At 33.5% G+C, this 11,673-nt stretch overlaps 1 protein-coding gene and 2 long non-coding RNA genes across 4 annotated transcripts; all 3 read right to left on the bottom strand.

Moving 5' to 3' along the window:
• Positions 1–232: 232 nt before the first annotated feature.
• Positions 233–2,059, bottom strand: LOC108852334 (alkane hydroxylase MAH1). The gene has a single exon (XM_018625832.2). It carries the CDS (start codon positions 2,015–2,017, stop codon positions 494–496), a length of 1,524 nt encoding a protein of 507 aa, XP_018481334.1. The 5' UTR covers positions 2,018–2,059; the 3' UTR covers positions 233–493.
• Positions 2,060–8,318: 6,259 nt separating this feature from the next.
• LOC108841494 (uncharacterized) lies at positions 8,319–8,847 on the bottom strand. Its single transcript, XR_001948131.2, has 2 exons — positions 8,775–8,847; positions 8,319–8,691 (listed from the first exon to the last, which is right to left on the bottom strand). It is a non-coding gene; the product is annotated as an uncharacterized LOC108841494 (long non-coding RNA).
• Positions 8,848–8,933: 86 nt separating this feature from the next.
• LOC108841489 (uncharacterized) lies at positions 8,934–11,174 on the bottom strand. Of its 2 annotated transcripts, none has more exons than XR_001948130.2 (6): positions 10,908–11,174; positions 10,582–10,824; positions 9,819–10,499; positions 9,635–9,716; positions 9,347–9,558; positions 8,934–9,103 (listed from the first exon to the last, which is right to left on the bottom strand). It is a non-coding gene; the product is annotated as an uncharacterized LOC108841489 (long non-coding RNA). The 2 variants fall into 2 exon arrangements; XR_008934460.1 differs by having other exon boundaries at positions 10,921–11,174.
• Positions 11,175–11,673: the final 499 nt, after the last annotated feature.

Raw genomic sequence — 11,673 nt, 5'->3', positions numbered from 1 at the left:
ACCTCCTCTACCATCAGTAACTCAAAGTCTCAAACACATATCTTCTGTTACCATCATGGATCAAATTTATTGCTCGTCTAAAGGTGACATAATTTTTGGCTATATGGCTTAATAAAATCCAAACACTCATTTCCATTCCAACCATGGGAAATATACACGATGATGCGCTTTCCTTTTGGTTTTGGCTCACGAGTTTAGTCATTTGTTAGTCTATTCACTTAAATTAACTAGCTCTAAACAAACAGTTTTGTTAATTGATAAATTTTACATTACAAAATGCAAACTGCACTCAAGTACGTAATGATTACTACAATCAACCGAAAAGACATACATGCATATAAATTGAAACTATCGATGAGGTTACATACATCGATCTTTTATTGAAATCTTGACAATTATTTTTTATTTTCCTTTTTTAATCAAGAGGTTTCGGACTTATAACCCCTTAACAATTATTATCATTATTATTGATTTTATAAAAGAGAAAATATCTCTAGATCTTAGTAACACTAGCTTTCAGACCATGTTGCATGCGAAGAAGAACAGAAGGAACTGGTTCGGTTTTGTGCCCTTCGACGACTTTAATGTCATAGTTTCGTATGATTTCCACAGCCACTGTCTTCATCTGCAAGAACGTTAACTTTTTCCCCAAGCAACTTCTTGGACCAGCGTTAAATGCCAAGAATTTATGCGAAGGTTCGTGTCTCAACATTCCACTGTCCGAAATCCATCTCTCTGGTCTGAAATCTTTTGCATCATCTCCCCAAACGGATTTCATTCTTCCCAATGCATAAATAGGGATAACTATCTTCCAGTTCTTGTCGACTCTATGCCCTGTTGGAAGCACGTCCGGCTTTGCCGGTGATTTGTGGTTAAATGGGACTGATGGGTATAGCCTTAGCGTCTCACACACGGCAGCGTCTAGATACACGAGCTTGTTTAAATCTGCGGGATCAAACTTTGGCATCTCCTTGTTAATCTCTTGTCGTATCTTGGTGATTGCTTCAGGGTTCTTGGAGAGAAGCCAAAAAAAACAAGTGAGAGCAGAGCTTGTTGTGTCTTTTGCCGCTATCAAAATCCCCAAAATAGTGTCTCTGATGAATTTATCGTTACTTGGCTTCAAGTGTTTGTACTTGGTCGTGTCGATAGTCATGTAATACGTCAAAACGTCTATGGCCTCTCCTTCTGAGTCACGAATGCCATGAACTTTGATCTCCTCTCGTTTAGCTGATATGACCTTCGCTAGTAATTGGTCGAAAACCGCGAGACCTCTTCTCATGCTCTTCTCTACTCCAAATCCAAGCCAATATTGGAGCTTCCAAAGAAAAACCGGCTTGAAATGTCTATAGAAAATCCCATCCGCAACACCATCCACCGCGTCACTGAACTCAACCTTAGGCATTTCGATGGAGAGACATCTTGGATCATACCCGGTCATCAAAATCGAAGATGTGTCGAACAAGAATCTGTGGAACAGATCTTGAAAGTCTACGAGGATGTTTTTCTCAACAGCGTTTTCAAGAATAGGAACAAGCCCTTGATTCACTTTGTTTACACTTGTGCTCACCCAAAACCTTTGGAAATCTTGATGGCCTAAAATGGCATGAGACGAGTTTCTCATATCCTCCCACAACTCCGTGTCAACGTTGAAAATTGAATCTCCCAAGACATCGAATATCTTCTTAAACTCCAACCCTTTGGGATAATTGTCGAAATTTGAACTTAGAATATGGCGGATATTGGCTGGATCAACAGTGAGCAATATATTAATTCCACTAAGCCTTGGCCCTTTGTAAGCAAACGTCATATTGGAGGCCTCGAGAAGCTCGGTGACTGCATCATAGAAACGATTGAAATGGAGGAGTAGACCCGGAAGCATCCCAATGACCGGCCAGTTCGTGAGCGAGTGCTTCAGAAATTTCTTGTTGAACAAGTTCTTGTGGAACAATAAGCCTAGAAAGAAAAGGAAGAAAATGAATGTTATGCAAATTTCAAAAAGGCCTACGTTCACCGCCATTTTAGTATAATTTTTTTTCTTTTTGTGAACAAAACTATTGGATTTTCCTGAAGAATGAGTAATTCATACAAGAACTCGTTCGCTATATATAATAGTTAAAAGTATTTTAAGTATATACGCACCGACAAAAAAGTATATACATGAATGATTTATTGTATTGCTCTATATGACCTATGTCCTATATGCCCTATGTGTAAGAAACATTAAATCATTTGATACATTAAATTTTTGCAATTTTATAATATGCACCACTTGTATGCGAACAGTCAATCAACGGGCCGGCTGTGGAATCAATATGATTATGGTAGGACTAGGCGTTCGGGTATCCATTCGGGTTTCGGTTCAGTCTATTCGGGTTTCGGGTTTTCGGGATCAAAGATTTTAGCCCCATTCGGATATTTCTAAATTTTGGTTTGGGTTCGGTTCGGATCTTTGCGGGTTCGGTTCGGGTTCGGATAACCCATTTAAAATGTTTTTAAATTTTCAAAATTCATTATATACTTTAAATTTTCAAAATCTATAAGAAAGATAATATATTACATATAAATTTTCATAACATATATGTCAAAATACCTTAATTTACATATAAATTGGTTTTCTTTGAATATTTGGATAAATGATCAATAGATATTTAATTATTTTGGTGTTTTCAGTATACTTTAGCTATTTTAAACATTTACTTTTGACTATTTGCATATATTTTCCGAGTATTTTGGAAAACTTAAAGGTATCTTATATATTTTTAATATTTTTAATGTACATTATATATAAAAATAATGTATATATTTAAGTATATAAATTTATTTCGGATACATTCGGGTACCCAAAATATTTTGGTTTGGATCGGATTCGGTTTCGGTTCTTTAAATACCAAAATTTTGAACCCATTCGAATATTTAATCAATTTCGGTTCGGATTCGGTGCTACTTTTTCAGATCGGGTTCGGTTCGGTTTTTCGGGTTCGAATTTTTTGCCCAGCCCTAGATTATGGTCCCCGAAATTTAACAGCCCCTAAAGATGTATAGAATCAGTATTTTACAGTATATATTTATTGGGATGCCTGATATGAAACAATTTGAATTATTTTTTTGTCTGTCAAAATGTGAATTCATTTCATATGAAATGGCATTGTGATACAAGAGTACTGAATCGAAAGCTGCTAAAACTAGCAAAGGTTATCTAAGAATCCCCCAGAAAGATTAAAAAAACTCTTAATAGATGATTAGGCTTAATCTAATTCATAGTGAAGATGTCAGCTATCGGCCTCCTGTTAGGCAAGACTCATCAATTTGAATACGGTCCCCAAATTGAGCCTTTAAAGCATTTGTATATAATTTTCCTGCTTGTTGCGCGTAGTCTGATATTTTCAACAACTATGTGATTTTACTTATAATATACGGTAAGAAAACAATGAATTCCAACGAAAAAAATTGACAGGAGGCATTCATAATTCTAAAGATTTTTTAATGTCGATTAAATAAGTCAATAATTCTCAACGGATTCATCACTTATTGGTAATATCTACTATATTAGATTTTACATAACTACTAGATTTTGACCACATTCTAAAACGCATATTTTCTAAGATTATAGATAAAGTTTGATATCAGTTAGTATTTTGAGATTATTGTACATACTATGTTACAAAATCATATTATATTGAAGAAGAGAATATATTTAAAATTACAATTTATGAATTAGTTTCTTTGAGATTTCGTATTTATTTTTATACAACTCTCTCTCTTAGGTATATATATTTGGGTATATTAGATTTATTTGAGTATTACAGATATTTTTTTGGTATTATGGATATTTTTATTTATTTTGGGTTTAAATTTACAGTTATAATTTCAGGTTTTAGGTAAACTTTCAATTTTTAAAAAAATATATTTCAGATTCAGATAAAAGTTTGGGTATTTTTTTCGGTTTCTCGGGTTATATTTCTGGAAGTATTTCAGATCTTTTCAGGTATTTGAATAAATTTTGGGTATTTGTAGGGGTTTCAGATATTTTTCAAGTTTAAAATCATTTTTCAGGTTTTCAAGTAATTTTTAATCTTTTTCAGATATTAAATATCTGAATCGACATAAACGTGCTACATACCCAAATATTATATGTGTTTTACATGTATTTGAATTATGATTCCAAGCCGACACGAAAATGAAATGAACTAATCTAAACTCGAATAAAAAAATTCTAAAAATTTATTTGGGTCCAAATGTGTAGGATCCAAAGAATCCAAATAGAAAGGAACATACTAGAATACCCGAATAGCCAAACTTACTCGCTCATTATATTTTGTATATATTTTAGAGTTACATTTTTAAATTAATATGGCTTAAGATTTAATTGGTAACATTTTTTAGATAATTCAATATAACAGATTTGTAGGGGTTCTAATAGTTTTAGGGGATATTATTGAATTATGTATTTATAGAGAGATAGAGATTTAAATTTTCTAATGACTCTATTTTTATTCAATTAATACTTTTCAAAACTATGTTAAAATAAAATTTCTTAATATTTTTTTATAATTATACTTCTTATAAAAATTAAGTTAACGTAATATATACACATAACTTTGTTTTAACATATGACTAGATACGAGTCCGCGCTGTGCGCGGATATTGTTTCGTAAAAACGTAATTCAGATAATATTAATTGATTCTCGAATTTTTCAGTTTAACCTTTTGTTATATAATATATGAATATAATAAATATTTCTTTTTGACATCTATATAATATATTGTCTTTATAAGTATATATTGATTTGTATTATAACATTGGTTGTACATGATGTTAATTTGTAATGCTTAATTTTTATATGTAATAGGGGTGGGCATTGGGTACTCATTTGGGTTTGGTTCAGATATATTCAGTTTTTGGGGTTAAAAATTTCAACTCAATTCAGGTATTTATAAATTTTGGGTCGGGTTTGATTTAGATCTTTATGGGTTTTGTTCAGGTTTGGATAATCCATTTAACTTTTTAAAATTTAAAATATACATATACTTTAAATTTTCAAAATTTGAAAATAAGATAAGATATTACATATAAATTTGAATATTGTATGCTGAAATACATAAATTTAACATATAAATTACTTTGGCTTATATGTTTGGATATATAATCAATAGGTATTTCAAATATTTTTAGTGTTTTCAGTATTGTTGGCTAGTTAGACATTTTTTGAATATTTTTATATTATTTTCAAATATCTTGGAAAATTCCAAAATATCTTATATTTTAGATATTTTTAATATATTAAGCTAAAAACAATTAGTATATTTAACTATATTTTGGATACATTTTGATATCCAAAATGCTTTATTCTGGGTCGGGTTCGATTTTTGTTCTCTAAATATCAAAATTTTAAACTTGTGCAAATATTTTAACCAATTTTTGTTCCGGTTCGATACAACTTTTCAGGATCGAACTAGGTTTGATTTTTCGGATTCAGAGTTTTTGTCCAGCCTAGTAATTTAGTGGTTTCGCTTAGGGATTAATTGTGATTTTATTTTTCTTAAACTAAGAAGATGATTTCTTAAAAATTATATATTTTTAAATTATATTATAAAATTATTCAGTTCAATTAAACACAATTTCTAATAATTTTAACCAAAATACATTTGTTTAATCTAATTTATTAATTCCAGGTCTTATTACATTTTTTAAGTTGTAGTTTTTTAAGTGTATTATTGAAAATATACATGAGTAACTGTGCTTTAGAAAAATATGTAGATTTTATGTAGATATACATGCGTAATTTTGCGTAAATATACATGCGTAATTTTTTTTTTAAAATTATATAAATTTGATTAAATATATCACAATTTTAGGGATATATAGGTTACATTTTTTGTGAAAAATATTACACACATTTATTCCATCTAATATCAATTGATAGCCTTTTAAGTTCGTTACTTTGTTCAATAAATAATATTTGGATAAGAATAAGAATAACATATTTTTGCTTAGATGGAATAAAGGTTTTATATTTACTTTGATCAAAAATTAGATCAAATCATTAAAACATAGTTTACTAAAAGAATATTTTTTTTTCTTAAATGTTTTATTGTATTTGGATAGGAATAAGAATAACATATTCTGGTTAGAAGATCGATATCGCATTTTGATTTCCATATTTTAAAGTAGGGTTGGGCAAAAAATCTGAATCCAAACAACCAAACCAAATCCGAACCGAAATTGACTAAATATCTGAACGTGTTCAAAATTTTAGTATTTAAAGAATCAAAACCGAATCCGACCCGAACCAAAATATTTTGGGTACCCAAATGTATCCGAAATAGATTTATATATCTAAATATATTAATTATTTTTATATTTAATGTATATTAAAGACATCTAAAATACATAAGATACTTTTAAATTGTCCAAAATACTTGAAAATATATACAAATAGTCAAAAATAAATGACTAAAATAGCTAAAGTATACTCAAAACATCAAAAATACTTAAATATCTATTGATTCTCTATCTAAATATCAAATCAAACAAATTTATATGTTAAATTTAGGTATTTTGACATATGTTATTCAAATTTATATGTAATATATTATTTTGTTTATAGATTTTGAAAATTTTAAACATATTATGAATTTTTAAAAGAATTTAAATGGGTAATCCGAACACGAATCGAACCTGCAAATATCTGAACCGAACCGGAACCAAAGTTTAGAAATACCCGAATGGAACTGAAATCTTTGATCCCAAAAACCCGAATCCCTAAAAACCCGAAACCCTAAAAACCCGAACCAAACACCGAATGGATACCCGAACGCTCACCTCTATTTTAGAGGATCTGTTTTAAGAAGTTAAGATATCAAATCAAAAAAAAATGAGATGTGAAGTTTAGAAGTTTAGGTTTAGGGTTTAGAGTTGAGGATTTAGAGTTTAGATTTGGGGGTTTATGATTTAGAGTTTTGGGTTATAATTTTGAAAAGCATATAAAACCAAGGATATAAGAGTCTTTAACATTTTAATAAATAAAATATTTTTAAAAATGTTTTTCTAGTGGTGGTATAAATGAATAATGGTACCATCAAAATGATATTTTTGAAAATTCCCAAATTACAGCACCTCTAATAATAATTAAAGATTATTTTTTTAATTTTCGTGTTAAACCAGTTTTTGTTTTTCAATGATATTATATTTGATGATCAGATAAACCATATCATGAAAAAAGTCTAAAATACACTTGATAATCTCTCTCTCTAGAGAATTTCCTTTCCCTTCTCTCTAGAGTTTAACCACCGCGAAACTTGTGCTCTGGCCGACGGCGTGGCTCCCAAAGCCACCGTCGGTCCGGCTCCGTCGACCCCTCTGTTTTTCTCTTTTTTCTTGTTCGGCTTTTCGCTTCTTAGCTTCCGGCGTCGCACCTTCTCATGGTGGACGGTCGGCTTAGTCTCCGGCGCTGCACCTTGTCGATGAGGGTGAGCGGTCGGCTCTCTGCTTCCGCGTCGTACGGCATCTTCGTTCTCGACGGCAGCTCTGGTTGGATTCCGGTTTCCTACTGTGACTTGGTGGTGTGTGCGGCTTTGCTTCAGGCGGAGACCTCGACGGTTCGAGGGTCTAGTCCGATGAAGAAAGCGATGGATTAGACGATTACGACTTCCCTGGCTTTGGTGGAGATCTCGGAATTGGCTTCGTGACGCTCCTCCTTTCAAAGAGTTCAGGTGAAGATATGAGTGTGGTTTCTGTCTCCGGTGGTGTTTTCCGGAGGATAAGTCTCAGTTGCAAGGATTCGGATTGTTCCGCCGGGTTGAGAGTCCGATCGCCGCCTCCGGCGTTTGCTCCGTCGTGTTGTCGGTCATGCGGCAGTGTTCAGGACACGTGCTCCTGCGTAGAGCGAAGGTCTAACACGTGGATGGTGACCACGACGCGTGTAAACGCTTTCTTTGGGTGGACTTGCTTTTGGGCCTAAAATTTTCCGGTTTCTTTAGGCTTTTTGGGCTTTGTTTTTTAGGTGGTATTTTCTAGTTTAGGACCTGTAATGGTTCTTGGGCTTTTGGGCCTTGTTTAATAAAATTTTATTAGATGGCAAAAAAAAAAAAAAACCATATCATGAAAATAATAGATAGCGGTTTTGAAATATATACTATTGAATAATTTTCAATGTTTATTGCTATTTGAGGCAACCTTTCCATTCATCTCACCGAATCACCTTCTTTCTGCGTCTCTATTTCTACGTTATTATTTGTACACCGTATCCAACATAATTAAAAAAATTCTTTCAGTTATTAAATTACAATGTTCAATCGCCTTGAACTGGAAGATATAGTTCTCGTTTTCCAAACCGTCAACATCTGTTGCATGTCACAGCAAACTTGAAGGAAAAATTGAGTTTGTTACGTTTCCAAAGTGTTTTCAAGAAAAACTTGCTATCATGTAAACATCCATATCAAGACCTGAAACAATTACCCAGAGTCTCTCCCTTTTTTTAGCTCCTTCTAAGTAGAAGGAAAGTATCAACAAATCTACAGTTGAATCTTCAACGACTTTAAGTTATTAAATCACACTGAAGAATGGTTTGTGACATGAGATAAGGGGCCTCTTGGCAGAAGCCACCAAGATCAATTGCCATCGGGCACAGGCCTATCGAATCCAATATCAAAGCAAGGACTACTTTTCCCTGGAAACCAATGGTTGGTCCCCTATAAGTAAAAAGCAAGAAAATTGTTAGAATTGAATTTTGAATTCAGCAGTGTGAAGATTTTTAAAAAAATAGCAAACATACCTAAGTGGTGGGCCTTAAAGAGACAAAATTGCAGATGAAGAAGGACCTAGAAACTTGACTCGGTCACCTAAAAATGATAGAAAAGCTTGATCAATAACACATGAAAATTGGCACAACAATGAAAGTGACCAATCAGATGACAAAAATCATCATGCCTGCTTTAAACTTGTAACTCTTAGTAGTTCCTGTTGACACTTCTTTCTTATGCTGCAATGCTTGTGCAGCCTAAACAGCTCGTTTAGCAAGCATAGAGAGCCTTTCACGCCTAGAACCTTCTTTAGATGATTCAGCTTCCCTGTCTGGTGATGATCCCTGAAGCTATCCAAAAACTGTAAACGAAACCAATGAATTTTCAGGAGTGACATACAAAACCTACTAATTTTTTAAGAGGTAGTTGAAAACAATGGAAGAATGGATACTGTGACAAATATAGGAGTGAACTCGAATCTAATTAATTTCTTTCATTTAGAGAAAAGAGGATAAAACTGAGGAATAGCATCTAAGCTTAATACCCAATTCCTCAAGATTGACAGAAAATTATTTTAATAAACAAAACAAAAATGTGATGCTACCTCTCGGTACCGCATTCCTGGAGAGCAGCAAACAAAGCTTAACATCTGCTCAATCCTCCTCCCCAGTAACCTCTCTTTTGAAAAAGAAACCATCCGATGTAGCCAAGAATGGGAAACTTTGATCTAGCGTAAAGAAAACCATCTTCTAATATAACCTCTTTAAAGAAAACTTATGATCATGTAACTTCCGTTGGAACCCACCACAGTCTAACCTGATTAAAACACGGGAAACATCAAGTAAAAAGACATGAAGATAGCATGCTAGATAAAGGAAATCGTTTGAAATACCATGTTTCTTCTCCTCTTAGGCTTGGTTTCGTTATTGAAGATAGTGTTCTCTTTATTCTCGATTGCAGTTGTTGCGAGAAACCTGATTACGTGCCCAAAAGAGAAAATTACCGATTAAAGATTGTAAATTGTTTTCTTTCAGGGATTGAAAGTGTGTTGTAAAGAGAGAAAAGTGACAATTTACCTTGCATAGAAGAGTTTGGGAAGAGAAAAATAATCAGTTTCTCTGTTAAGCTCTGCCCTGGTACAGAAACATAGAGACGAAGAAGAGAGAAGGTTGCTTGACCCCGCAGGTTTTTGGAATCTTTGAGGGATTCTGAAGAGAATAGTGAATTTGTTTGCTAATTAATTGAAAGGGAATTTAATCTTGTAGAACGTGGGTAAGGTGGAGTTTTATGAAGTTAAGCTTTTGAATTTGATCCAAAAAAAAAGCTTTTGAATTTTCCATCGCCAGCAAGAAAGGGAAAAGTTTATTTGTTTGATTGATTTAATTCAGATGTAGCTATATATAAGTAAAGGAATATTTCTAGTGGGCTAGTTAAACGCAAAAAGCCCATTTCAAACTAAATACGTGAATGTAAAAACGAAAGATACAAATTGAAAAGCGCAGCCCAGTCACGTGACAGGTGTCACAAAAACCCCCTGCTCTCTTGCTGACGTCGATGCCTGTCAAGCCAGAATTATCAACTTTATATATATAGATAGATAGATAAATGGGTTGGCTGCCTAAAACCCCCTGCAAACTTACAGACCCTATCTATTCCCCCCTCTATTACCAACCTCTTGACTAAACCACCCAAACATATAAAATCTCTTCATAACTCCCCCTAATGTTTTGTGCTCTGCCCAGGTCATCCTCACTAATCTGAAACCGAAATCGAGATTAAAAAGTTATATAATAGCGTTTTAGAAACAGTGATTGCCTAGTTAAATAAAACATACCCTACCTGACATATAAAATAGCGTTTTAGAATAAGGGTTCGTCTCTCTTCTTCACGGCAAAGACGAAAGAAACAGAGACAGAGAGAGAAACGAGATCAGAGGAGACAGAGAGAAAAACAAAAAAAAAACGAGATCAGAGGAGACAGTGGAGAGAGAGAGACGGGGACCATGGAAGAAACTGAGACACAAAGAGATGACCCGACAAGCATGGCAGAGATGTCCCTCATTAGCATCAACATCGATAAGCCCTGATTAAAAAAGATAAAAATTGATTTAAGAAAAACTAAAACTTCCTTCATTTCTCGAAGTCTGTATATGTGAAAGTATTGACATTTTCTCTGTACATGCTGTTGATCTTAGTAGCTTCTTCGTCCATGGGTTGATCAAGCTTCTGCTCTAGCTCCCACATAGCTCCTACCTCTCTTTCTTCAATCGTGTTTTCACCTTCTGGAACAGATGTTTCCACCCTCTCCGCCATTTTTTTTTTGTGATCCGGAAACAAAAACAGAGCTTCCTCTAGATTGATTCCTCTAAGATCAGACCAGCCGGAGCTCGAGAAATCGAGCAATTTGCTTGAGAGATGAGACCAAAGTTGAAACCTTTTATTAGAGAGTAATAATATGAAATAGAGAAAACAGAATCGGTCAAATTATAATTAAGAAAAAAAATATACCTAAAGAAGAATCTTTTTTAAACAACTATGTGATGATTACGCGAACAGAACAAGGTTTGAAAGAGAGATGTTTTTTTTTCTCTCTTACTTCACACGTCCCTTGTCTTCTTCAGTTCTTCTAGCTTAACTTTGTTTCTGTGTCGGGTCCCTTTGTGTCGTGAAGAAGAAAGAAGAAACTCGTCTCTCTCTTTTTCAAGAAAAAATGAACTTTTTTGGTCACAGTCGAGAAATCTCGGTCGGGTCGGGTCGGGTTATGTTTTTAATGTCGGCTCATGTTTTATTTAACTGGGCAATCACTGTTTCTAAAACGCGATTTTATAACTTTTTAATCTCGATTTTGGTTTAAGATTAGTGAGGGGGATCTGGGTAGAGCACAAAACATTAGGGGGAGATATGAAGAGATTTTATATGTTTGGGTGGTTTA

This window comes from Raphanus sativus, chromosome 1 (assembly GCF_000801105.2).
Source record: "Raphanus sativus cultivar WK10039 chromosome 1, ASM80110v3, whole genome shotgun sequence".
In the NCBI taxonomy this organism is placed as follows: Eukaryota; Viridiplantae; Streptophyta; class Magnoliopsida; order Brassicales; family Brassicaceae; genus Raphanus; species Raphanus sativus.
The sequence above is the reverse complement of the archived record's forward strand: the minus strand, read 5'-3'. Positions and strand labels throughout refer to the sequence as shown.

What these genes read in the sequence shown, in the direction of transcription:
- LOC108852334 (XM_018625832.2), bottom strand. Translation starts at nt 2,017, where the DNA reads ATGGCGGTGAACGTAGGCCTTTTTGAAATTTGCATAACATTCATTTTC.